This window comes from Bubalus kerabau, chromosome X, assembly GCF_029407905.1.
Source record: "Bubalus kerabau isolate K-KA32 ecotype Philippines breed swamp buffalo chromosome X, PCC_UOA_SB_1v2, whole genome shotgun sequence".
NCBI lineage: Eukaryota > Metazoa > Chordata > Mammalia > Artiodactyla > Bovidae > Bubalus > Bubalus kerabau.
This window is the reverse complement of record NC_073647.1, coordinates 164,567,847-164,593,245: the sequence shown is the minus strand read 5'-3', so window position 1 is coordinate 164,593,245 and position 25,399 is coordinate 164,567,847. Positions and strand designations below refer to the sequence as shown.

The window sequence follows — 25,399 nt, the reverse complement described above, 5'->3', positions numbered from 1 at the left end:
GCACGCGTCACAGAGCTCCGGCTTTGGGTGCCCCGCGTCGTGCGTTGGACTTGCCCTGGTCAGCTCTTCTCCCTCTGAGTCCAAAAGTCTGTTCTAGACATCTGTGTCTCTTTTGCTGTCTCGCATACAGGGTTATCGTTACCATGTTTCTAAATTCCATATATACGCATTAGTATACTGTATTGGTGTTTTTCTTTCTGACTTACTTCCCTCTGTATAATAGGCTCCAGTTTCATCCACCTCATTAGGACTGATTCAAATGTATTCTTTTTAATGGCTGAGTAATACTCCATTGTGTATATGTACCACAGCTTTCTTATCCATTCGTCTGCTGATGGACATCTAGGTTGCTTCCATGTCCTGGCTATTATAAACAGTGCTGCGATGAACATTGGGGTACACGTGTCTCTTTCCCTTCTGGTTTCCTCAGTGTGTATGCCCAGTGGTGGGATTGCTGGGTCGTATGGCAGTTTTAGTCCTAGTTTTTAAAGGAATCTTCATACTGTTTTCGTGAGAGTGCCTTAGACAGCAAGGAGATCCAACCATTCCGTACTAAAGGGAATCAGTCCTGAATATTCACTGGAAGGACAGATGCTGAAGCCAAAACTCCAATACCCTGGCCACCTGATGCGAAGACCTGACTCATTGGAAAAGACCTTAATGCTGGGAAAGATTGAAGGCAGGAGGAGAAGGGGACGACAGAGGATGAGATGGTTGGAACCGACTCAATGATCATGACTTTGGGTAAACTCCAGGAGTTGGTGATGGACAGGGAGGCCTGGCGTGCTGCAGTCCATGGGGTCACAAAGAGTCGAACACGACTGAGCAGCTGAACAACAGCAACCACCAAAGGATGTCCTGGGTTCAGTGGGCATCCCCCCAAACATGTGCATATGTTTATGTCCAGAATCCGTAACAGTGACCTTGTTTAGAGACACGGTCTCTGCCGATGTTATTAATTGAAGGATCTGCAGATGACGTCTTCGGGATTATCTGGTCAGGGGACATAAGAGGTTTCTACTGTGTTCATGTTAGTCTTGCCTACAGATTTGGTCTAGGCTCCAGAAACATCCCAGGACAAAGTGTCGACTTAAGAAAGATTGCACAACGTGAGACTTTGGAGTTATGTGTTATTTGGAGGCTAAATGAGGAGCGCATCCTGGGAGAGAGCCCCTCAGATGGCTCTGAGAAGTTGCTCCAAAGAGGTGATGGTCAATGTCGATGTGATTCTGGTGAAGCTGGAGTTCACGCAAACATTTCTCTTTGCAAACAGCCTTCTGTTAGTCACCAGGAGTTGATGTCATCTCACCGTGAAGCAATTTAGAGCTTTTCCAGATATGACAAGATGCAAGAGCTGGCTTCATAACATCGGCTCCTGAAAATATCTATGTGAAGACCTGTCCCGCCAGTCTTTCCCAGAGCACACATGCCTGATGTCTGTTCTCCACCCTGAGCTCCTTTCGGGGGGTGTTGAAGGTCTTCAGCTGCAGCAGCAGCTGATTTAATCCTTATCGAGGTGGAAGGCGGGTGCCCGTTTGTAGTGGGAAAAGCAGAAGGAACCGGGTTTTTTTTTTGTTTAGTGGGAAGAAAATCCTGCATTCGTGGCTGAACCAGCCAGGCACAATCGTCCTGCTCCCCTTGCAGGCATGGCCCGTTATTCAGTTCAGTTCAGTTCAGTAGCTCAGTCGTGTCCGACTCTCTGAGACCCCATGGACCGCTGCATGCCAGGCCTCCCTATCCATTGCCAACTCCCGGAGTCTACCCAAACTCACGTCCATCGAGTGGGTGATGCCATCCAACCATCTCCTCCTCTGTCGTCCCTTCTCCTCCCGCCTTCAGGTTGTAGCCACGTTGGACAGAAGTGAGTGACCTGGGGACCCATTCCTTGCAGTTGGAGTTGAAGTGGGGGTGTCTGCGGGGCTAAGCCGTTTACCCCCATGGGGTCTGCACTAAGTCAGCTCATATCAGGGTTGAACTGAGTGGTAGGGCGCCCAGAAGGTGTCTGAAGAGAATTGGGCCATTGCTCGGTGTGGAAAAGCCACCCTTTGGGTGTTGGAAGAGCTTTGAGCAGAGAGACAGTTTTCCTTTAACTACTAAAAAAATTTTATTTTCATGTGTTTAGAGCAAACACCTCCTGCTGGCTGAACTCCCTGCTCTTGCTGTTTTTTCCTGTAAGCGGTGTTCCTCTCTCTCGTCAGAATTCTCTAGAACACCAGTTAGATCCTGTCTGTACTTGTTAACCATCTCCCACCACCATGACTCTCATGGCTGTTAGAAAAAAAAGCTCAAATTGCCTCACCTGTCTGGAGGCCAGTGAAGGCGCACGCGGCAATGGGTGGCCCCTGACGTAATGAACATGCTCTGAAAGTGAACGTTGCCCAGCCGTGTCTGACTCTTTGTGACCCCATGGCCTATACAGGCCATGGGATTCTCCAGGGCAGAATACTGGAGTGGGTTGCCATTTCCCCCTCCAGGGGATCTTTCCCACCCAGGGATTGAACGTGGGTCTCCCTTGTCTCCTCCTGATTCTTTACCTGTTGAGCCTTTGGGAAGAACCCTATTATAAAAGGTTACAATAAGCTGTTCTAAGTGACCACAGATCAGGTGGTTTAAAACCACAGACAGGGAAGATGTATATCTTCCCTGAGTCCTGGAGACCAGATGTCTGAGGTCAGGGTGTCCCAGGGCTGGGCTCCCTGCAGAGGCTCCAGGGGAGGGTCCTTCCCGCCTCTTGCAGCTTCTGGGGGCTCCAGGCATCCGTCCCTGGGCTGGTGGCCGCCTCCCTCCCGTCTCCGCCTCCATCTCCACATGGCTTCTCCTCTGTGTCCGTGTCTCTCCTCTTCTGTGTCTTATGAAGACCCCGTCCCTGGATTTAGGGCCATCCCCATCCAGGAGGACCTCATCTCAGACCCTTCACTCCATCACACCTGCAGAGAACTCGTTTCCAGAGAAGGTCCCATTCTGAAGGTCAGGCTAGCACCTAACACTTTGGGGTGGGGAGAGACAATTCCGTTGACGACAGCCTCCTCCAGGAAGCATGTGATATATATTTTATTGGGTGAACATGCACTCTTCACCTGCGATGAGTGCCTTAGCACACGTGGAAAGTTTCCTCCTGAAAGCCTCGGTCCTCCTTGTGAAGGAGGACACCTTTTATCTAGCACGGGCGAGACCCTCTCACTTTGTCAGCGGCCAGCAGTTCCCGTAAAACGCGGACATCAGAGTTGTTTTGGGTGAAGCCCATCCGGGCTGGACTGACCAAGCTCCCCAGCTCTCGGGGGCTCTGCCTTTGAGAAACAGCCTCTGGATGCAAGTTGCCTTAACCACAGTCGTGAGGGCGTCTTGGGACGCGTGCCCGTCTGCCTTGTCCTTCCATACGTATGCTGGCGTTGCCTGGAGTTTGCTCAGCCTCGAAGGGATCGGGTTGTGTTTTCTGGGTGACTCGTGACCCAGGCTGATGTGTACAGAGAGTTGCCATTTCAGAATTAGGGGCCCTGGGATCCCAGGGCAGAAAAAAGAGGCATGTTGTTAGCACCAAGGTCTGGACGTGCCAACGTTTGTGCGTTTGAGGAGTTGAGGAAAAGTTTGGAGGCACACTGGGGCGCTGATCCTGGGACCAGCAGGGAAGATTTCAGACCAGATGGGTGTCCCGTGTGGCTCAGATGGTAAAGAATCCACCTGCAATGCGGGAGACCTGGGTTCTACCGATCCCTGGGTGGGGAAGATTCCCCCGGAGGAGGGCATGGCAAACCACTCCGGTATTCTTGCCTGGAGAATCCCGTGGGCAGAGGAACCTGGGGGGGGGGGCTACGCAGTCCATGGGGTCGTAAAGAGCCAGACATGACTGAGTGACTGAGCACAGCACACACCCCTTCTTGCAGTTGTGTTCTCTATGTCTGCGACCATAAGACAGTTGTGAGGGCGTTTTGGGAGGCATGGCCTGTCTGTCTTTTCTTTCCGTACCTATGCTGGTGTTGCACAGGGTTTGCTCAGCCTCAAAGGGATCGGATCGTGTTTTCTGGCTGGTGCCTGAGCTTGGCTTCCCGCAGACACGGCTGAGCACCACGGTGCCCTCATGGTTCCTGGGACGGCAGGAAATAGAGAGAGAGGTTGTCTTCCCTGGGAGAGGAAGTCCCCGTGGCGGTGTTGGGAGATGCTGAGTGCCTCGGTCACCTGCAGCTCACTGCAGACCACAGGCAGAGTCTGGGCGCCTTGGAGGACACTCATCTCCTCGGGACAGGGGATCCCCAACGTCTGGGTTCCGGTGCCTGATGGTCTGAAGTTGCAGCTGGTGTGAGAATAATAGAAATGACGTGCTTGATCAATGCGATGCGATTGAATCAACCTGAAACCATCCTCTCCCCGCATCGCTCTGTGAAAAACCGTCTTCTGTGAAAGCGGTCCCTGGTGCCTAAAAGCTTGGGGAGCACCGCGTTGGAAGGATGGAGCCCCCCACTTTGCTGTGGAAGGCTGTGAAGGGGGATGGTCCCTGAGTGTGTGTGTGTGTGTGTATGTCCAGGTTTTTGTCGGTCTGTGTATGTGTGTGTGTGTGTGTGTGTGTGTCTGTGTTTGTGTGTGTCTGTGTTTATCTGTCTCGGCATCTGCATTTATCCCTGCATCTGGGCGTCTCTGTCTAAAGCTCTGCGTGTGTCCACGTTTACCACGAACCTGTGTGTGTGTGTTTAGAGGTCTGCATCCACCTCTTTTTCATGAATCTTAGCGTGTGCATTTAGATCGTGGTGACTTCTCTGGTCGTGGACCACAGGCTCCACAGCCGTGGTGCACAGGCTTGGCTGTTTCCCCGCATGTGGGATATCCCCGGACCAGGGATGGAACCCGCGTCTCCAGCGTCGGCAGGCGGATTCTTTCCCACGGAGCCACCAGGGAAGCCGTGGTTCTGCATTTATATGTCTGTGTGTGTCTGTATTTCTTCCTCTCTCTGTGAGTCCGTGTTTATATGTGTGTGTTTCTCGCGCGTCTGTGTTTCTCGTGTGTCTGTGTGGGTCTGCAGTTATACGCCCGGGAGCATCTATATCTGTTCCTGTTTCTCTGTGTCCGTATTTATTACTGCGTCTGTACGTCTGTATTTTTCATGCCTCTGTGTGCGTCTGTGCACACTGATCTGTGTATCTGTATTTATTATTGCGTCCGTGTCTCTCGTGTGTCTGTGTGTGTCTGCGTTTATATGTCCGGGAGCGTCTATATTTACTCCTCTTTCCGTGTGTCCGTATTTATCACTGCGTCTGTACGTCTGCATTTTTCATGCCTCTGTGAGCTTCCCCACACGGCTGTGTTCCCCGAGTCGCTCTCTCAGTGAGAGCAGTGAGCTCTCTGACCTCACTGATCTCTCAGTGACCAGGGACTCCTGTGCCATAATGCCTGATTAAGGGGTGATTATGCGTTGCTCCAATCCTTGGGTCTGAACAGAACCCTGGGATCGTGAATTAAAACCTTAAGCATCGGCACTGCCCTGGTGGTCCCGTGGCTAAGACTCTGCACCGCCAGGGGAGCGGGGCAGGTTCCATCCCTAGTTATGGAAGTAGATCCCACATGCTGCAACCAAGTCCTGTGCAGTGAATACATAAATATTAAAAAAAATTTTTTTAAAACCTCAGTAACCATGCAGTGCTGCTGCGTTGCAGGCAGATTCTTTACCAGCTGAGCCACCAGGGAAGCCCAAGAATCCCAGAGTGCATAGTCCATCCCTTCTCCAGAGGCTGCAGATACTGGGAGACCCCTGAGGAGAACACGTGGACAGGGGCATTCACCAGGACTGTACCCTGACCCCACCCCCAGGAGGCACTTGGCCCGATTCTTGAAGCCCCCCTGGGAACCATAAGGTTATTACAGAGTATTGAGCAGAGTCCCCTGTGCTGTCCAGCAGGTCCTTGCTGGTGCTCCGTGTTAAATACAGCAGCGTGTCCATGTCCATCCCAGACTCGCTAACTATCCGTCTCCCATGGTAATAAATTAACTTTCTAAGTCTGTGAGTCTCTTTGTGTTTTGTAAGTCCCTTTGTATCATTTCTTCTTAGATTCCACATACAAGGGATGTCATATGACATTTCTCTTTCTCTGACTTCAAATGGCATGATTTCACTCTTGTTTACGGCTGCATAACATTCCATCATATATATGCAGCACGTCTTCTTCATGCCCTCATCTGCTGATGGACGTTTAGCTTGCTTCCATGTCCTGCCTCCTGTAAGCGGTGCTGCAGTAAATACATGGGTCCCTGTATCTTTTCAGATGCTGGATTTCACCGTTTATGCGCTCAGGAGTGGGACTGCAGGATGCTATGGTCAGCTGTCTGTTTTTTGATCGAGTTAATGATGGAGCCTTCAAAACAAAAATGCTAGGTCTCTGTTTGCACTGCTTTCTAATTTTTTCTTCCTAAGACGTGGGTTCCTGAACTGTTTTGCCTTCTCAGCGCGCTCCTTCGCATCCCGTCTCTCTCCTCTTTTTCCTCGCCACGCCGCGTTCCGCTGTATCCACTTGAATTGCCTCCTCCGCTCTCCATTCTTAGGACCCCCGGGGCCTCTGATGCTCTGTATTTCGTGGAACCGCACAAGCATCTGTGTGTTACAGTTTGGCAGAGGGTGGGGGACTATACTTGGTGAAGATTCCAGGTGATGGAAGTGCCCGATGCAGGATCTGGGGGGGTGCCTGCTGCGGTTCCGCGGGGAGAAGGGTGTGCTGTTCTTCGGTTGTAGGTTTTTAGATAAAGCTCCTGGAGAGAGAGAGAGAACAGACAGGTAGGTAGGTAGGTACATAGACACGCAGGTAGATACACAGACATACGTGTAGAAAGACAGGTACGTAGATGGATCCATAGACAGCACATGGGTAAACAGGCAGATAAAGACACAGGTAGGAGGGAGGAGGGAGACAGGTAGATAGTTAGGGAAAGTGAAAGTAAAAGTCACTCAGTCGTGTCCGACTCTTTGCGACCCCGTGGACTGAAGCCCACCGGGCTCCTCCATCCGTGGAATTTTGCAGGCAAGAGTACCGCAGTGGGTTGCCATTTCCTTCTCCAAGTGAAAGTAGACGTTGGTCCGTCGTGTCCGACTCTTTGCGACCCCGTGGACTGTCCATGGAGCTCTCCAGGGCAGAATGCCGCAGTGGGTAGCCTTTCCCTCCTCCAGGGGATCTTCCCAAGCCAGGGGTCGAACCCAGCTCTCCCGCATTGCAGGAGGATTCTTGACCAGCTGAGCCACCAGGGAAGATAGTTAGACAGGGCGATAAATAGACAGGTAGGCAGACAGGTGGATACACATTTAGATAGCTAGACAGGGAGATAAATAGACAGTTGGGCACATAGGTAGGTAAACAGGTAGATCAGTGATAGGTAGGGGATAGGTAGCTGGATAGACCACAGGCAGGTGGGTAGCTAGCTGATAATACACAGAGATTATACATGCAGATGAAAGTGTGGACAGTATATTGTGGGGGCCCTGAGGTCTTTGGCACTGTACCCTCCCGGGTAGACAGACAGGCAGACAGGCAGACCCGTAGGCATCAGCCACCACTTGAGCAGTGTTCTCTCTGCAAGGCTTCGTGTCCCGCACTTCCTTTCTTCCCAGTTCATGTCCTCGGTTTCCACCGTCGCGGCCGCCCCGCCGCCTGGCTCACCCGCTCGGACATGCGTCCCTTGCGGGCTGACCCCCGTCTCCCAGAAGCTGTGGGCCGGGCCGGGAGGGCCGCGCTCAGAGCTCACAGCCCGCGGGGGCGTCCGTCTCCCGCCGCGGTGCCCTTCTCCAGAGGACGCTTCCTCCTCCAGCCTCTGCCCCTTGTGATTCCAACCCAGCGCCTGCAACTCACGTTTCTCTGTTGCAGCCAAAGCTCGTCGCTGCCCTCAGCTCGAGACCTCAGCCTTCTGCAGCGAATCCACCGTCACTGCATCCACCCACTCTTTTCTCCTTTCCCCACTTTGCAGTTTGGATTTATGGGGAAGGAAACGGCAACCCACTCCAGTGTTCTTGCCTGGAGAATCCCAGGGACAGAGGAGCCTAGTGGGCTGCCGTCTGTGGGGTTGCGCAGAGTCTGACACGACTGACATGACTTAACAGCAGCAGCCAAAGACAGATGCGTGTACGTGCGCTGAGTCCCTTCGGTCGTGTCCGACTCTTTGCAACCCTGTATGATAATAGCGAGAAGCTCTTTTCTTTTTGCTGTTTTGCATTGCTTATTGGATGAAGCTTCAGTGCCTGAAGCTTATTAGTCATTTTCCCTGTGAGAATACATAAAGGAAAACCACATAAGCAAACATAAAATCACGTAAGAAAGACAGGTAAGAAAAACACATAAGCTTGCCTCTTTTTTAAAAAAAAAATAATAGTTATTTTTCTTCCGGTTTTATTGTGTTATAACTGACCCATAGCACCGGTAAGTTTGTGGACTGAAAAGTCATTCACAGCCTAAAAGCTGACAGGTTTTATTCGGGCGGGGGTAGGGGAATTTTTTGGACTCCCAAGCCTGGGAGGCAGTATTTCAACTGACCGTGAGGGAAGAGGAGGTGAGGGGAAGAGCCAGGTTATATAGAAATTTTGCAACAAAAGACAGATATTGTGAACATCAAGAGATGATTGTAAAGAATGCCAGATATTCCACGCCTTCCTCAGTGGCTCAGATGGTAAAGAATCTGCCTGCAACGCGGGAGACCCAGGTTTGGTCCCTAGGTTGGGAAGATCCCCTGGAGGAGGGCATGGCAACCCACTCCAGTATCCTTGCCTGGAGAATCCCATGGACACAGGAGCCTGGTGGGCTACAGTCCACGCGGTCACAGAGAGTCGGACACGACCGAAGGACAAACACATTCACATTTGGAGGCTTTGAAGTTGCCATTGACCTTTGCATCCGTCGTGTTTATTGATGTGACCGGAGATACTCCATTTCACACAGCCGTTGTTTACAAGACTGAGCTTTCTTCCAAAGGGCAGGGACTCAGTTAGGAGGAGTCACTGCCCGGCGTGTGTCCCGAAACTTCCTGAGACACTGTCGTTTCCTGCGGTCCTCTGAGCGGTCAAGCAGGAGTCTGGACATCACAGCATCATGTGAACACCCACGAGGAGCCAGGAGGGTAAGACCAAAGGACTCTGCTTCTTCTTCCTGAAGGGGGAAAGTTCTGGGCATGTCCCAGAAGCCCCCAGAGGAGCTACGGACCCCCTCCCCACTCCAGGGACATAACGAGAAGTACATTACGTCTCTGCCCGTTTCCCATTTCAGTCGCTCAGTCGTGTCCGCCTCTTTGCGACCCCATGGACTGCAGCATGCCAGGCCTCCCTGTCCATCACCAGCTCCCGGAGTCCACCGAAACCCATGTCCATTGAGTCGGTGATGCCATCCAACCATCTCGTCCTCTGTTGTCCCCTTCTCCTCCTGCCTTCAATCTTTCCCAGCATCAGGGTATTTCCCAATGAGTCAGTTCTTTGCTTCAGGTGGCCAGAGTACTGGAGCTTCAGCTTCAGCACCCGTCCTTCCAGTGAATATTCAGGACTGATTTCCCTTAGGCTGGACTGGTTTCATTCCCCCTTGGCTACTGATTTCATCAGTCATGCCTGCAGTACTGTGGACTGAAAACATCACTTATATTGACTGGAAAAAAAAAAAAGACACCAACCTATGTCGACAAGAAACTGTCCCACCATTGTTAATCGGCTCTGTTCGAGTATAAAATAAAAAGTTTTTAAAGAATGAAATTGTCAGGATCTGTGTGCAGGTTGGAAAAGAATTTCCAGACATGAAGCTTAAGAAGAATTAAGTTTATTAGAGTGGAAGACGCTGTTAGAACAGGGGGCTGGCTCAAGAGAGAGCCAAACCCTTTTGCAGGCTACCAGCCAATTTTTATAGCCTCAAGACAGAGAAATTTTCTGCCGGAAGCATGGCATTAGCTGAGTGGTTAGGATGCTATCTAGGGTGGACACTAGGGTGGGTATTTTACCTAATACGGGGTCAGGGAACTGGCTGGTTTACGTCTGGACTCTCATGGTAACAGTTGCTGTGTGGCTCGGTCCGTTCCAGAGACTTTTGTCCTGTGATGTTGGTACAGGGCTCCGCAAAAAATGAGCTTAGCAATTAAGGGAATGCACAACTTAGGCTTTCCTGGTGGCTCAGATGGTAAAGAATCTGCCGACAATGAAGGAGACCTGGTTTCGATTCCTGAGTCTGGAAGATCCCCTGGAGAAGGGACTGGAAACCCAATCCAGTGTTCTTGCCTGCAGAATCCCATGGACAGAGGAGCCTGGTGGGCTACAGTCCATGGGGTCGCAAAGAGTCAGCCACGACTGAGCAACTAGCAACAACTTATGTCCAGCTGAAACTATCACAGCATTGTCAATCGTCCCTAAGTAAGTGTTAGTCGCTCAGTTGTGTCTGACACTTTGTGACTCCACGCTGTGTGGACGGTAGCCCGTCAGGCTCCTCTGTCCATGGGATTCTCCAGGCCAGAATACTGGAGTTGATTGCTATGCTCTCCTCCAGGGGAATCTTCCCGACCCAGGGACGGAACCCAGGTCTCTCTCATTGCAGGCAGATTCTTTACCGTCTGAGCCACCGGGGTATTCTCCACTATAAAATGATAAGTTTTAAAAAGTAAAAAGAATTTAGCAGTTAAAAGAAAATGAACAACCTATATGTTGAATCATGTTTTATTTGGCAGAGAAAACTGAGGGATTAAGCCCAGAAGGCAGCCTGTCAGATCGCTGTGAGGGGCTGCTGCGAAGAGATGGGAGAGCAGGCAGGTCGTGGAGGAGTTTTTGCAACAAAAACCAGGTAGTGGGAACACTGAAAGATTCCTGTTAATGAAAGAAACCAGGCATCTCCAGGTAACGAATTCACAGCTTTTCTTTATATGGTTGATGTTCAGTTGCCAAGTCGTGTCTGACTCTGCAAACCTCACTCACAGCAGCACGCCAGGCCTCCCTGTCCATCACCAACTCACGGAGTTTACCTAAACTCATGTCCATCGAGTCGGTGATGCCATGCAACCATCTCACCCTCTGTCATCCCCTTCTCCTCCCACCTTCAATCTTTCCCAGCATCAGGGTCTTTTCCAATGAGTCAGTTCCTCGCATCAGGTGGCCAAATGATTGGAGCTTCGGCATCAGTCCTTCCAATGAATATTCAGGACTGATCTCCTTTAGGATGGACTGGTTGGATCTCCTTGCAGTACAAGGGACTCTCAAGAGTCTTCTGCAGCACCGCAGTTCAAAAGCATCAATTCTTCGGCGCTCAGGTTTCTTTATGGTCTAACTCTCACATCCATAGAGGACCAGTGGAAAAACCATAGCTTTGACCAGACGGACCTTTGTCAGCAAAGTGACAAAAAGCAGGCGTCCTGTTTGCTCCCCCAGGGCTCTCCTTCCTGCCTGAAGGAAGAGGTTGACAGCTTGACTGAGAGCTGCAGTGTCCTTTGTTGACTTGGCAGGTGACTTGGCAGGTGACACTTTGCATTCACTGCTAACTGTCAATAGACAAAGGGTGCTGCGGCCTTCCCCCAACAGTGCCCCAACTCTTGCCCCAACAGTGACCCCGAGGGGATTCAGGAAGGGAGAAAAAATGATGCCAGCCCCAGACAGGCAAGGTGCACGTTAAAAGAATGATTTCAGTGAGCACAGACTCTGTTGCCTCTTCCTGCACACAGAGAAGCATTGGGGACCTCCCTCGTGGTCGAGTGGTTAAGACTCTGCCTTGCAAAGCTGGGGATGTGGGATCGATTCCTGGTTGGGGGACTCAGATGCCACGTGCTGTGGAGCAGCTACGTCCTGACACAGTCAAATAAAGAAATACTTAAACAAAAAATTTGTTTAAGAAAAGACGCTGCCTTACAAGGCAGGGGGTGCTCGTTCGATCCCTGGTCGGGGAATTAACATCCCACGTGCCTTGTGGTCAAACCAGTCCATCCTAAAGGAAATCAGTCCTGAATATTCCTTGGAAGGCCTGAAGCTGAAACTCCAATACTTTGGCCACCTGATGCAAAGAGCTGACTCATTGGAAAAGACCCTGATGCTGGGAAAGATTGAGGGCAGGAGGAGAAGGGGATGACAGAGGATGAGATGGTTGGATGGCATCAATGACTCAATGCACATGAGTTTGAGCAAACTCTGGGAGCTGGTGATGGACAGGGAGGCCTGGCATGCTGCAGTCCATGGGGTCGCAAAGAGCCGGACACGAATGAGCGACTGAACTGAACTGACAATTTGAGAGCTGTGTTTTATGCAGTGGGGGAATTTTTAGGGCTTCAAGCCCATGGTCAAAGCCAGGCAAGTCAGAGGACAAGACAGGTTACCATAGAGGCTCTGCAAACAAAGACCAGGTCGTCCGAACTGAAAAAGATGAGTGTGAGTTAAAGAAGGCAATGTCCCAAGTTAAGGAGCACGGTGCCTGTCTGTGTATGGGAGGAGGCAAGAGTCTGGATTCTCTGAATCACCCCTTTCATACGCGTCTCGTGTGTCTGCCGTCAACACCCCGTGTGTTCGCAACCTGAGCTTCCCCAGGGCTCTCTGTGGGGAGCTGGCTGCGGTCAGATGGCCGCTAGACGACAGGTCTCCCTTCCCTTCCTGAGCTCCCTCTGGGCTCACCGGCTCACCGTCCACGGAGGCTCCCATCGCCGATGTCTCTGACAGCCTTTGTTTACTGACCCGGCAGGAAATATTCCATTTCTGAAATCCCGTGAGGACGCTGCTCGTGTAAGTTCTGTACACCCCTCTGGCAGGTTAGGGATGCCAGAAATGGGGGCGTGGAACCTCCTGTTTCTACCCCATTGATTGGAGGCATGGGGGCATTCATGGGCATATTCCTGGGACTCTTCATGGGCGTCTGATGTGGGCGCTGTTTTGTCAGGCCGAGCCCTTACCCTGTGGGTTCAGCTCGTCACTTCACAGTCATATCTGGACTGAATTACGTGGTCGGGCACCCGGCTGGTGTCTTGAAATCTGAAGGGTTACTTGAGCTGGAGGCCAGAGGAATTGAAAGTAACATGATATATTAACAGAAACAGCATAGAGTACAGTAATTTCTGCTGTTGTTTAGTCGCTCAGTCGTGTCCGACTCTTTGCGACCCCATGGACTGTAGCCCACGAGGCTCCTCTGTCCGTAGGATTCTCCAGGCAAGAATACTGGAGTGGGTTGCTATGGAGTGCATTCCTATGGCCGGGGGATCTTTCTGACTCAGGAACTGAACCCGTATCTCCTGCATTGGCAGGCAGATTCTTTACCATCTGAGCCACCAGGGAGGCCCACCTCTCTCGGAAAAAAACAAGCTGCTGGGGACCACGTCTCAGATAACTTCCTTGTTGTTGTAGTTCACTCAGTCGTGTCTGATTCTCTGCAACCCCACGGACTGCAGCACGCCAGGTTCCCTGTCCTTCACCATCTCCCGGAGTTTGCTCAAACTCATGGCCGTTGAGTCAGTGATGCCATCCAACCATCTCCTCCTTCCTTGATTCCCTACTCTTTGAGGATCTGCGTGGGAGGAATGTTTTGCAGTGTGGAACTGCCTTACTCTCTGTGCTGTTGAAGAAGCATGCAAAAAACACAGGAACAGCAGCCACCAATTGGCTCATTTTTCAAATTCTGTGTGCAGCTTCTAGTATGTGGATGGAACGGGGTCTTCTGTGTATGGACTTGCAGTCACAGGCTGATGCTTTGCCTTGGACGGCAACATAAATGTCCTTCAACAGGGATGGATACAGAAAATGTGGGGGTGTGTGTGTGTGTGTGATGGAATATTACTCAGCCACTAAAAACAATGAAATAATGCCATTTGCAGCTACATGGATGAACCTAGAAATTCTCGTACTCAGTGAAGTAAGTGAGACAGAGGAGAACTATCCTATGACATCCCTTATATGTGAAACCAAAAAAGAAACGATACAAATGAGCTTACTTACAAAACAGAAACAGATTCAAGAGAGTTTATGTTTGTAGGTGGGAAAAATAGGGGGAGGGGATAGTCAGCGAGTCTGGGATGGACATGGACACTCTGCTGTGTTTAACATGGAGAACCAACGAGGACTTGCTGGACAACACAGGGAACTCTGCTCAATCCTCTGTAATAACCTTATGGTCACCAGGGGGAAGGATGGGGGAAGGGATAGTCGGGAAGTCTTGGATGGACATGGACACACTGCTGTATTTAACATGGAGAACCAGCAAGGACCTGCTGGACAGCACAGGGAACTCTGCTCAGTGCCACGTGGCAGCCTGGATGGGAGGGGAGTTAGGGGGAGAATGGATACGTGTGTATGTGTGGGTGAGTCCCTTCATTGACCACCTGAAACCCCCGAACATTGTTCATCAGCTCTACCTCAAAACAAAATGAAAAGTTTAAAGCAAGAATAACCTGGTTCTTCGCAACTAGAGATGGTCCTGTGAAGTGAGTTAAGTCAGATAGAGATGAACGCCAGATAACGTCGCTCTGTTGTGAAGTGCAAAATACGACAGAAGATGAATTGAGCCGAGAAAGAGAAGCAGCGTCCCAGACACAGAGGACAGAACAGCAGTTGCCAAGGCGAGGGGGTGACGGACGGAAGGGCTGGGAGTTTGGGGTTTCTGGATGGAAACTATTCTGTGTAGGATGGATATTCCAGGTCCTCCTGTAGAACCGAGGCAACTCTATGCAATATCTTGAGATAAACCGTCACGGAAAGCAATGCTTTATTTAAGGTGTATGATTCTTGTTTGCTCAAAGGCGTCAGGAGAAGGGTGAGCGGTAGGGTACCCACAGACAGAGGAGCCCGGCGGGCTACAGTCCACAGGGTCACAGAGAGTCGGACAGGACTCAGCGACTGATGGTTTTCACTTTGAAGGGGCAAGAAGCCGCTCTGTGAAGGGGACAGCTACGTACCCGAAGAGACAGCTATCACTGTTTCGTATCAACGACCCAAACGGTTTTCTTCTCTGACCACAGATAACGAGCTCCCAGTGGTTTTCCTGCTGCATAATCAAATGTTCTCCAGATAGCTTCAGTCGGTAGGTAAATGGCCACGTAGACTGTTTTCATTCTAATGAAAGATGCTCAAAGAATCCCCTGGATGTTTCTACGACGTCTACACTCCAGACGGGAAAAAATGGCAACAGAACCAGCAATATTTCCGCTTATTTCTGGTCTGCAGATAGGCTCATCCGTACTATTTTTCTAGATTCCACGTATATGTGTTCATACATGATATTTTTTTTTCTCTTTCTGACTTACTTTGTAAAATAGTCTCTAGGTCCATGCCTGTTGCTGCAAAATGCATTGCTTCATTCTTTTTCATGGCCGAGTAATATTCCATCACATGTAAGTATCTTCCGTTCATCTGTTGATGGACATCTAGGTTGCTTCTCTGTCCTGGCTGTTATAAATAGTGCAGTTCTCAACATTTTGTGGTGAGGATGTCTTTTTGAATTAGGGTTTGCTCCCAGTGTAGAGATGCAGACGTAGAGACAAATGTACGGACCCCAAGAGGAGTAGGGGGTGGAATGAATTGGGAGATTGGGATTGAGACTCACACACTATTCGTTCAGTTCAGTCCAGTCACTCAGTCGTGTCCGACTCTTTGCGACCCCATGGACTGCAGCATGCCAGGCCTCCCTGTTCATCACCAACTCCCAGAGTTTGCTCAAACCCATGTTCATTGAGTTGGTGATGCCATCCAACCATCTCATCCTCTGTCATCCTCTTCTCCTGCCCTCAATCTTTCCCACGTATGTGTGTTAATGTATGATATTTGCTCTTCTCTTTCTGACTGACTTCACTGTATAACAAGCTGTCGGTCCAAGTCGCTTCAGTCGTGTCAGACTCTTTTTCAACCCCATGGACTGTAGCCTGCCAGGCTTCTCTGTCCATGACATTCTCCAGGCCAGAATACTGGAGTGGGTAGCCCTTCCCTTCTCCAGGGGACCTTCCCGACCCAGGGATCAAACGCAGGTCTCCCGCATTGCAGGCGGATTCTTTACCATCTGAACCAGGGAAGCCCATCCACTTCACTATATCGGACTCAAATTTGGTCTTTTTTATGGCCACGTAATATTCCATTGTATATATGTACCACCTCTCTTTTGAGTTCATGTATCACAAACCCTTCAGGGACACAGAGGCAACAAAAAGCCTTTGTTTATAAATCAAATGTTTCCATTGTTAAAAAAGGGAACCATAAAATAGTTGACATGGTGTCCGTTTATCAGCTGAGTCTCCCCACAGCCGCCTTGGCGCTGAGTATCTCCTTTCTCACGGTTCCTCAGATTGGCCTCCGTCATTGCAGTAAAGAAGCAAATCTGCGTGCCGTCTATTCTTGATGGTTATTATCCCAATTCTGATGTTAATGGAAGGGACTCCAGCCTGGAATACCAGGAGATGCAGGGAACCATGGGGATGGTCATCTTTCCTCATTCAAGGTCGTCTCAATGTCGCAAAGCTGCAAGGGCACCAACAGATACCCCCCTCCTCTGTGTCACGGGTTCTCTGTTCTCCTCCACCATCACCGGATACTCAGCCAAGGGGTGAGGAATACACAGAGGTCCTTTCCCTGGGCTTGTTTTCCAACGTGTGCAGCAGGGAGCGGCTGCTTGCTGCTGGAAGTAGGGTCTCGGCTTCCCAGACTGGACCACAGGGGCCTCCGGGGCCCACAGTTAGGGCTCAGGTCCCTCGTCTTGCCTGTCTAGTCAAGAACGAACTCAGGCAGGGAGGCACAAGGCAGACAGTAAAGTCAAAAGACTATTGAAAAGAAAAGTACGTGCAGAAAGGCGCCAGGGTGAGCTCAGAGAGAGAGTCGTGTCTTTGGGAACTTTAAATTCTTTATTGTTGTTGCTCAGTGGCTCAGTCGTGTCTGACTCTGCGACCCCATGGACTGCAGCATGCCAGGCCTCCCTGTCCATCACCATCTCCCGGACTTTGCTCAAACTCACGTCCATCGAGTCAGTGATGCCATCCAGCCATCTCATCCTCTGTCATCCCCTTCTCCTCCTGCCCACAATCCCTCAGCATCAGAGTCTTTTCCAATGAGTCAAGTCTTTGCATGAGGTGGCCAAACTACTGGAGTTTCAGCTTTAGCATCATTCCTTCCAAAGAGCACCCAGGACTGATCTCCTTTAGGATGGACTGGTTGGATCTCCTTGCAGTCCAAGGGACTCTCAAGAGTCTTCTCCAACACCACAGTTCAAAAGCATCAATTCTTTGGCACTCAGCCTTCTTTGTGGTCCAACTCTCACATCCATACATGACCAATGGAAAGACCATAGCCTTGACTAGACGGACCTTTGTTGGCAAAGTAATGTCTCTGCTTTTGAATATGCTATCTAGTTTGGTTATAACTTTCCTTCCAAGGAGTAAGCGTCTTTTAATTTCATGGCTGCAGTCACCATCTGCAGTGATTTTGGAGCCCAGAAAAATAAAGTCTGACACTGTTTCCACTGTTTCCCCATCTATTTGCCATGATGTGATGGGACCGGATGCCTTGATCTTAGTTTTTTGAATGTTGAGTTTTAAGCCAACTTTTTCACTCTCCTCTTTCACTATCATCAAGAGCCTCTTTAGTTCTTCTCTTTCTGCCATCAGGGTGGTGTCATCTGCAAAAAGGGACCGTTTTCCTGGTTATCATCATCCCTCCAACCAATCACCTGGGTTCCCCCCACCACCACCCGCTCTCAGGACACTCCCCTGGAGGGCACACACACACCCTAGCCTACCTGTATCTCGAAGGGAAGGCTTCTGGGAGAAGCAGGACTCATTATGGTCTGGAATTATCCTCTGACTTTTGACTGCAGGGAGCCTTTCTGCGTAGGTGTGATGTTTCCCTTATCAGACAGGCTTTTTCCCTTTCCTTGTCCTTGCCTTGATCATTCCCTTGAGGGAAGAGAAAAAGACTGGCTATCTACCCTGTTTTTGGTTGGTTGTAAAGTCCTCAGCTGCAGCCCTGCTGCTGCTGAGTCACTTCAGTCGTGTCCGACTCTGTGCAACCCCCTAGACGCAGCCCACCAGGCTCCCCCGTCCCTGGGATTCTCCAGGCAAGATCACTGGAGTGGGTTGCCATTTCCTTCTCCAATGCATGAAAGTGAAAAGTGAAAGTGAAGTCGCTCAGTCGTGTCAAACTCTAGCGACTCCATGGGCTACAGCCCACCAGGCTCCTCTGTCCATGGGATTCTCCAGGCAAGAGCTCTGGAGTGGGGTGCCATTGCCTTCTCCTCAGCTGCAGCGCACCTATCTCTTATCTCAAGAAATGCAAGTGAAAATCTGTGTAAGTATTATTCGCTCCATCGTGTCTGACTCTTTGTGACCCCATGGACTGTAGCCCCGGGCTCTTCTGTCCATGGGATTCTCCAGGCAGGAATACTGGAGTGGGTTGCCATGCCTTCCTCCAGGGGATCTTCCCCACCCAGGGATCTTAGCTAGGTCTCCCGCATTGCAGGCGGGTGGAAGGGTGGCTGATTGTAAGTTTGCAACCTGGAATCCATCTGTCTTCCTACCTCAAGCTGATGCCTGTCTGGCTCCGGGCTCCTCCGTCCATTTGGCCAGCTCAAGAGTCCACCTCCCTCCCTCCCGGGAAACATTCCTGCAATTTGCCCGATGGATGCTGTTTGCTGACGCACTGGAGCAGCGGCCGGTACGCACAGGGATGACCTGGCACTGGGCAGACCGAAGCATCGCCTTTCCTGGATTCACGGGGAACACCCAACCCCAGGTGGGTGTCCCTGGTGGCTCAGGTGGTAAAGAATATGCCTGCAATGCAGGAGACTCGGGTTCCATCCCTGGGTGGGGAAGATCCCTTGGAGGAGGAAATGGCAACTCACTCCAGTATTCTGGCCTGGAGAATCACATGCACAGAGGAGCCTGGCAGGCTACAGTCCACGGGTCACAAAGAGATAAGACTGAGTGACTTAACACAATACACACACCCCCAACCCGAAGTTGAAGGCCCCTGGACATTCCAAGTCTTCTTCCCCAGAGAAAGGGAGGAAGCCGCCTTCTGCCTTCTGCAAGGGAGGGATGCCTTCATCTGCATTCCGCTTCAGATGGAAATTCTTCACACAATAGTCCTTTCTTCTCATTTCTAGCCAGAGAGGCTTGAGCAAGTTTCTTTCAGAGAAGGAACTTTTAGTATTTTTTGCGGGGGAGGGGAGTAGTGGTCAGAAAGGAAGACTAGAATCTCATTTCTCTAAGAATTAAAAAAGAGAGCGACGTGTTGTTTTGAACTATTTACAGATTTTTAAAACATACGTTTGTAGTGTGTTGATATAAAAGTAAATGCAATTGTCAGGACGAGGCGAGTATGTGTCACCCTCTTAAAAGCAAATGTAGACAAAGAAGTATGTAACGTGTCAGGAGATTAAAAGCAAATACAGAGGAAGAAAATATAGAAAATGTCAGCACATTAAATGCAAATATGGACAAAGAAGCTATGTAAAATGTCACCGTATGACATGCAAATACAGACAAATGAAGACAATATAGAAAATGCCATAATATTGAAAGCAAATAGAGACATGAAAAGAAAATATGTAAAATATTACCCCATTAAAAGCAAGTGTAGAAGAAAGTACATAAAATGTCACCATATGAAATGCAAATACAGACAAATAGACAGGATATAAAATTTGATACTATTAAATGTAAATCTAGACAAAGACGATATATGAAGTGTGACCATATTGAATGCAAATGTAGGAAAGAAGATGTGCAAAATGTCCCCAGATTAAATGAAAATTTAGACAAATAAAGACTATATAATGCCACAGTATTAAAAGAAATACAGACAAATAAGAGAAAATATGTAAGCTGTCACCAGATTAAAAGCAAATAGAAAAGAAAAAATTATACAATGCCACCATATTAAATGCAAATATAGACAGAGCCAACATATTAGACAGCATGAGACTAAGTGCAAATGTTGATAGAGTGTATAGACTCACCACAGTGAATGCAAAAATGCACAAACATAATACATAAAGTGTGACCGTTTTAAATGCAAATATAGACAGTATATAAAATGCCATAATATTAAAAGCACCTATGCACCAATAAAGACAATGTGAAAAAGCACAATATTAAATGCAAAGAAAGAAAGGGAAAGAAAGAGACGTTGCTCAGTCGTGTCCGAGTCTCTGCGACCCCATGGACTGTAGCAAATATAAATAAAAATTATTTCAAGTTCTTGCATCTGCTCCCTCTTAAATATATGCTGACATTGTATATATTTTCTTCCTCTATATTTGCTTTTAATCTGCTGACGTGTTACATGTTTCTTTGTCTATATCCACCCCATTGAAGAAACGGTGGTGCTTTAAGGAAACCATCCTGGGTAGGCTAAGCGCTCCGCTTGCTCGATGTCCTTATAATCCTCACTAATGTAACGTCTGCTGTGCTCAGTCGTGTCCGACTCTTTGAGACCCCATGGACTGTAGCCCACCAGGCTCCTCTGGCCGTGGGATTCTCCAGGCAAGAAGACTGGAGTGGGTTGTCATTTCCTCCTCTAGGAGACCTTCCTGACCCAGGGATCGCACTGGCGTCTCCTGCATTCATTGCCTGTGGGTTCCTGACCACTAACGCTACCTTCTCTGTGCTGAGAACCATGGTACCGGAGCTCCTCAGAGTCCTCTGAAACAACACCAGTAGGTTCAACTAGCATAACATTCCAGAAATCCAGGTTACAATTCAGTCTTCACATCCATAGCCAGAAAAGTCTCAATGTCTGCAAAAGATACTCAACACACACCTACCTGAAGATGACATAGATACTGGAATCATCACAGATACAGTTTTTTATCTTATTTGGAATTTTTAAAAAATCAACTTTAAGGTATAATATATATAAAATAAGGGCTTCCCTAGTGACTCAGCTGGTCAACAATCTGCCTGCAATGCGGGAGACCCAGGTTTGATCCCTGAGTTGGGAAGACCTGCTGGAGGAGGGCATGGCAAGCCACTCCAGTATTCCTGCCTGGAGAATCCCATGGACAGAGGAGCCTGGCAGGCTACAGTCCACGGGTTCACAGAGAGTCAGACACGACTGAGCGACTCACACTTTGCACAGGTTTGTGCTGTGTCGGTTACGTTTTCGGGAGAACTATGTGTGCTGAGCTGATGCATGGAGCCGACTTGGGGAGAAATTCAATATTTGTTCATAACAGTGTGAACCTATCGGAGTCCCCGGGGGTCACTGCCAGTTTCTGCCGTGCTTTCCTGGGTGTCTGCAGCTCTGATGGGTTGTCTGCAGAGATGCTGGCTGTCATCCTTTCAGACACGCCCGGGGAGGCGGGCGTCTCCCTCTTAAAAGGGTGCAGGAACCGTCTCTGACGACGCAAATATCCCAGGCAGTGCTTTCATTGATAACTGACGCTCAGGGTCTCGCTCAATTCCTTCTGAAGATGCTGGATATCAGAAAAGAGACGGGCAGAGAACATCACCAAGGACCACAGGCTCAGTCGTGTCTGACTCTCTGTGACCCCGTGGACTGCAGCCCCGCCAGGCTCCTCTGCCCATGGGATTCTCCAGGCCAGGATACTGGAGGGGGTTGCCGTGCCCTCCTCCAGGGGATCTTCCTGACCCAGGGATCGAACCCACGTCTCCTGTATTGTAGGCAGGTTCTTTACCATCTGCGCCACCAGGGAAGCCCCGTTAGGGGACCACGTAAGGGGCAGAAACAGCTCTGAATATTTTGTAGTTTTGTGAAGTGACGTGCTCTCATTGTGCGGCTTCTGGGACTAAATAGTAACCCCCCACCCCCACCAAATTCATGTCTTGGCACTGTTGGTCTCTGTTGGTTTGGTGACTGTAGCTTTTTTAATCAGGGAACCGTCCTGGGGAATTCTTTGACCCCACCCCCCTCCCCAGGGACCTAAGCATGTGACTGCCTTTGGAGATGAGGGTCTTTGAAGATGGGGATGAAGCTGAAATGAGGTCACTAGGGTGGGTCCTGACCCAAAGGACTGGGGTCCTCATGTCAAGAGGGGATGAGGACCCAGAAACACACACAGAGGGGCGAGCTTGTGAGCACACGGGCAGGAGACGGCCGTCCACACGCCCAGCAGAGAGACCTCTGGAGGAGCCAGCCCTGCCCACAACGGGGTCTCACGTTATAGCCTCTGTGACTTGGGGCCATGAACGTCTATGATTTGAGACACTGAGTCTGTGGTACTTTGTCATGATGGCCCCCAGGGGAGTCATGTATTCCTTTAACGCTCTATCAAAGCTCAGTTGGAGATTTTAGGGGGCACGGTTGGCAATTGGAACCCCAATTATTTTCCCTTTCTGTCCACAGGTGGTCCCTGGCATGGAAGCCACTCTCCCTCAAGCAAGAGTCATCATTTTCAAACGGGCGTTGTCAAGCTACCGATTTCTCGACTAAGGCTATAAAGAGTTTGAGGCATTTCTGTAATGCTGGGTGAATTAAACATCCACGTTTCCCCCTGACATTTTTAGTAGTAAAGCATTAAAATATAGGCCATTAAAATTTCTAGCCACGTGGGGTTTTTGAAGAGTGATTTTTTTTCATACGTACCGTTGGCCTCGGTTGGGTTTGGCGACTACCACTTTTTTTAATCAGGGAAGCGTCGTGGGGAATTCTTTGAGAACGTGTGGATGACCTTGAATTTTATGTCCTGGGCAGAGTGGAGTGCTTCTCTTGCCCCCGCCAAAGCCCATAAAAGCCAGGGATTGAATGTTCATAGCCCTGGCCCAAAGCCAGCCTTGCAAAGCTGAGGATCGGAAAGCCATTCATTTCTTTGCCCTGTCTGTTTATGACTGAAGTATAGCTGATTTTCACTCTTGTGTTCGTTTATTCTGTGCAGCACACCAACTCAGTTATACACAGCCATGCCTTCCTTTTCATATGCTTTTCTGTGATGGCTTATCACTGGATATTGAATATAATTCCCTGTGCTATATAGGAGGACCTTGTACTTTATCCACCCATATTCTATGTGTCTATATTTATTCACACATGTTCTATATGTCTGTGAGTCTGTTTCTGCTTCACAGACAAGTTCATTGGCACCGTATTTTATTATTTTACTTGGTGAATTTTATTTATTTTCGCATAATTATTATTGGAGTATAGTTGACTGACAATGCTGTGGTAGTTTCGGGTGTACAGCAAAGTAGCCCAGCTCTCCACATGCGGATATCCGCTCTTTTCCAGATTCTTTTCCCGTATTGATTGTCACAGAGCACTGAGCGGAGTTCCCTGAACGACACACAAGGTCGTCCCTGTGTGTATAGGGAACTGTATCTAATTATTAACTGATAGTAACTATGATAGTTCTCTATTTTATACAGAGTAGCATTTACGGGTCGGTGGTGACTCTCCTAAGTTATCCCTGCAACCACCTGTCACCCTTCCGTGGCCGGAAGTTTATTCTCTAAGTCTGTGAGTCTCTTTCTGTTTTGTAAATAAACTCATTGGTACCATTTTAAACTTTTAAAAATAAGTGATGTCGATTGTACGGGGTCTTCCTAGCTACAAGGGCTGTCTCTGGTTGCTGTCAGCGGGGGCTACCCTCTAAGTGTGGTGAGTCGGCTTCTCTTTGCAGCGGCTTCTCCCGCAGAGCACACAGGTTCCAGGCTGTGCAGAGTCCAGAGTGGAGACACATGCATAGTTTTTCCATGGCATGTGGGAGCTTCCTGGACCAGGGACGGAACCTGTGTCTTCCTGCATTGGCAGGTGACGCCTGAGCAACCAGGGAAGCCCTGTAGCACTTTTTTTTTAGATTCCACATATTAGTGATGTCATATGATACGTGTCTTTCTCTATGTGACTTCACTTAGTATGCTCATCTCCAGGTCCATCTGTGTTGCTGCAAACGGCATTATTGAATCATTTTTCATGGCTGCATAGTATTCCATCATGTATACGTACCACATCTTCGTTATCCATTTCCTCCGTCGACGGACACTTAGGTTGCTTCCACGCCTTGGCTGCTGTGAATAGCAGTGCAGTGAACACTGAGGTGCAGAGCTATTTAATTTCGGATGACATCTTCTTTGTGTTCCTTCATTGGTCCCGGGCTCTCCCACTTGTTGCTTTCCGTTGGCTGATTCAGTGAGTAGTACAGTATTACTGTTCGTTTGTTTGGTCTTCTCCTTATGGTAGATTCTGTGATCACTTTCAAATACGGCTGCCCCAGTGGAGGAAGCTCATAGTTTCTGCTGAACTGAGCTCAGTCACCACGGAGCATGGCTTTGGGTAGATGTGAGTTGTGTGGTTTTCCTATCTGAAGGTTGACAAGCTGGCTCCAGGTTCCATACGGCTCTGGTTCTCTCTCCCTTGTGAGACTGGCAATGTTGCAGGTCTGGGCTGCTCCATCACCCTGGGTCCTGGTCCTAAGAAGAGCTGGAAGCCCACTGATGGGCAGGTAGCCTGCGTGTACGTGAACCACTGAGGTTCTGGGGCTGTATGTTACAGCAGCCTCTGGTAGCCTATCCTGGCCAGTACCTCCATCAACGGTCCTCTTTTCCCTGGGCTGTTTCTCTCAGTTCTGCATTTACAGGGTGAAACGGCTCCTGTGTGCAGAAATGCAAAGAAGATGCACCTTGGGGGGGGGTCCACAGTTCTTTCCATGTTGCTTTTCTGGGTGTGATGGTCAGCCTTATTGATTATGGTTTGGCAACGGAAACCCACTCCGGTACTCTCGCCTGGAAAATCCCATGGACGGAGGAGCCTGGTGGGCTGCAGTCCATGGGGTCGCGAAGAGTCGGACACGACTGAGCGGCTTCCCTTTCACTTCACTTTCATGCATAGGAGAAGGAAATGGCAACCCACTCCAGTGTTCTTGCCTGGAGAATCCCAGGGACGGGGGGAGCCTGGTGGGCTGCCTTCTATGGGTTTGCACAGGGTCAGACATGACTGAAGTGACTTAGCAGCAGCAGCAGCAAAGAAATTTATACAAAGAGGCAAATGGCTCAGTTTTATTGGGCTGCCCAAGAAGTTTATTCTGGTTCTGCCTTAACTTCTTAGAAGACAATCTAAACTAACTTCTTGGTCAAACCAATACAGCTGTTTCCCAAACATTCTGCTCAGACCAGATGCGAAAAAGAGTGGATGGAAGGAAACAATGCCTCCCCCACCATGAGGGATCCTCAAAGTGTTCCCCGAGGGTGCCACAGGGCCGACCATTTTTCATACGTTACCGACCTGGGCATTTTTGCAGAAACTAACTTCTGTGGCTAGCGATTTGTTATGAAAGTGAATATTGAAACAGTCCTCTCAATAACATTCGGGAAACAAAAGACCCTAATCGCTATTTTTTTTTTAATTAGAAGTGTAGCATTCTATTTATTCTAAGCCTAAAGAGTGGAGTCAAAACGTCATTAAATTTTTAGTCACAAATTCATAACTTTTGTAAAATATATATTATACATATTATTTATATATGTATACAAAAGCATTTATACGTATATATATGTATACATATATACATACATACAT

General features: G+C 49.2%; 1 protein-coding gene across 4 annotated transcripts in view; it reads left to right on the top strand.

Moving 5' to 3' along the window:
- The window catches only part of ASMT (acetylserotonin O-methyltransferase), a 57,321-nt gene extending 34,875 nt beyond the window's left edge, over positions 1-22,446 (top strand). For 2 of the 4 annotated variants that reach the window (XM_055563071.1, XM_055563076.1), the window contains 2 exons: positions 18,450-18,658; positions 22,235-22,446. In XM_055563071.1, the coding sequence (XP_055419046.1) occupies positions 18,450-18,658; positions 22,235-22,321 (296 nt within the window). In that variant the 3' untranslated portion in view covers positions 22,322-22,446. Of the gene's footprint in view, positions 1-5,642; positions 5,942-18,449; positions 18,659-22,234 lie in introns of those variants that run through there. The other 2 variants (XM_055563074.1, XM_055563078.1) reach the window with 2 other exon arrangements.
- The last annotated feature ends 2,953 nt before the right edge of the window (positions 22,447-25,399 follow it).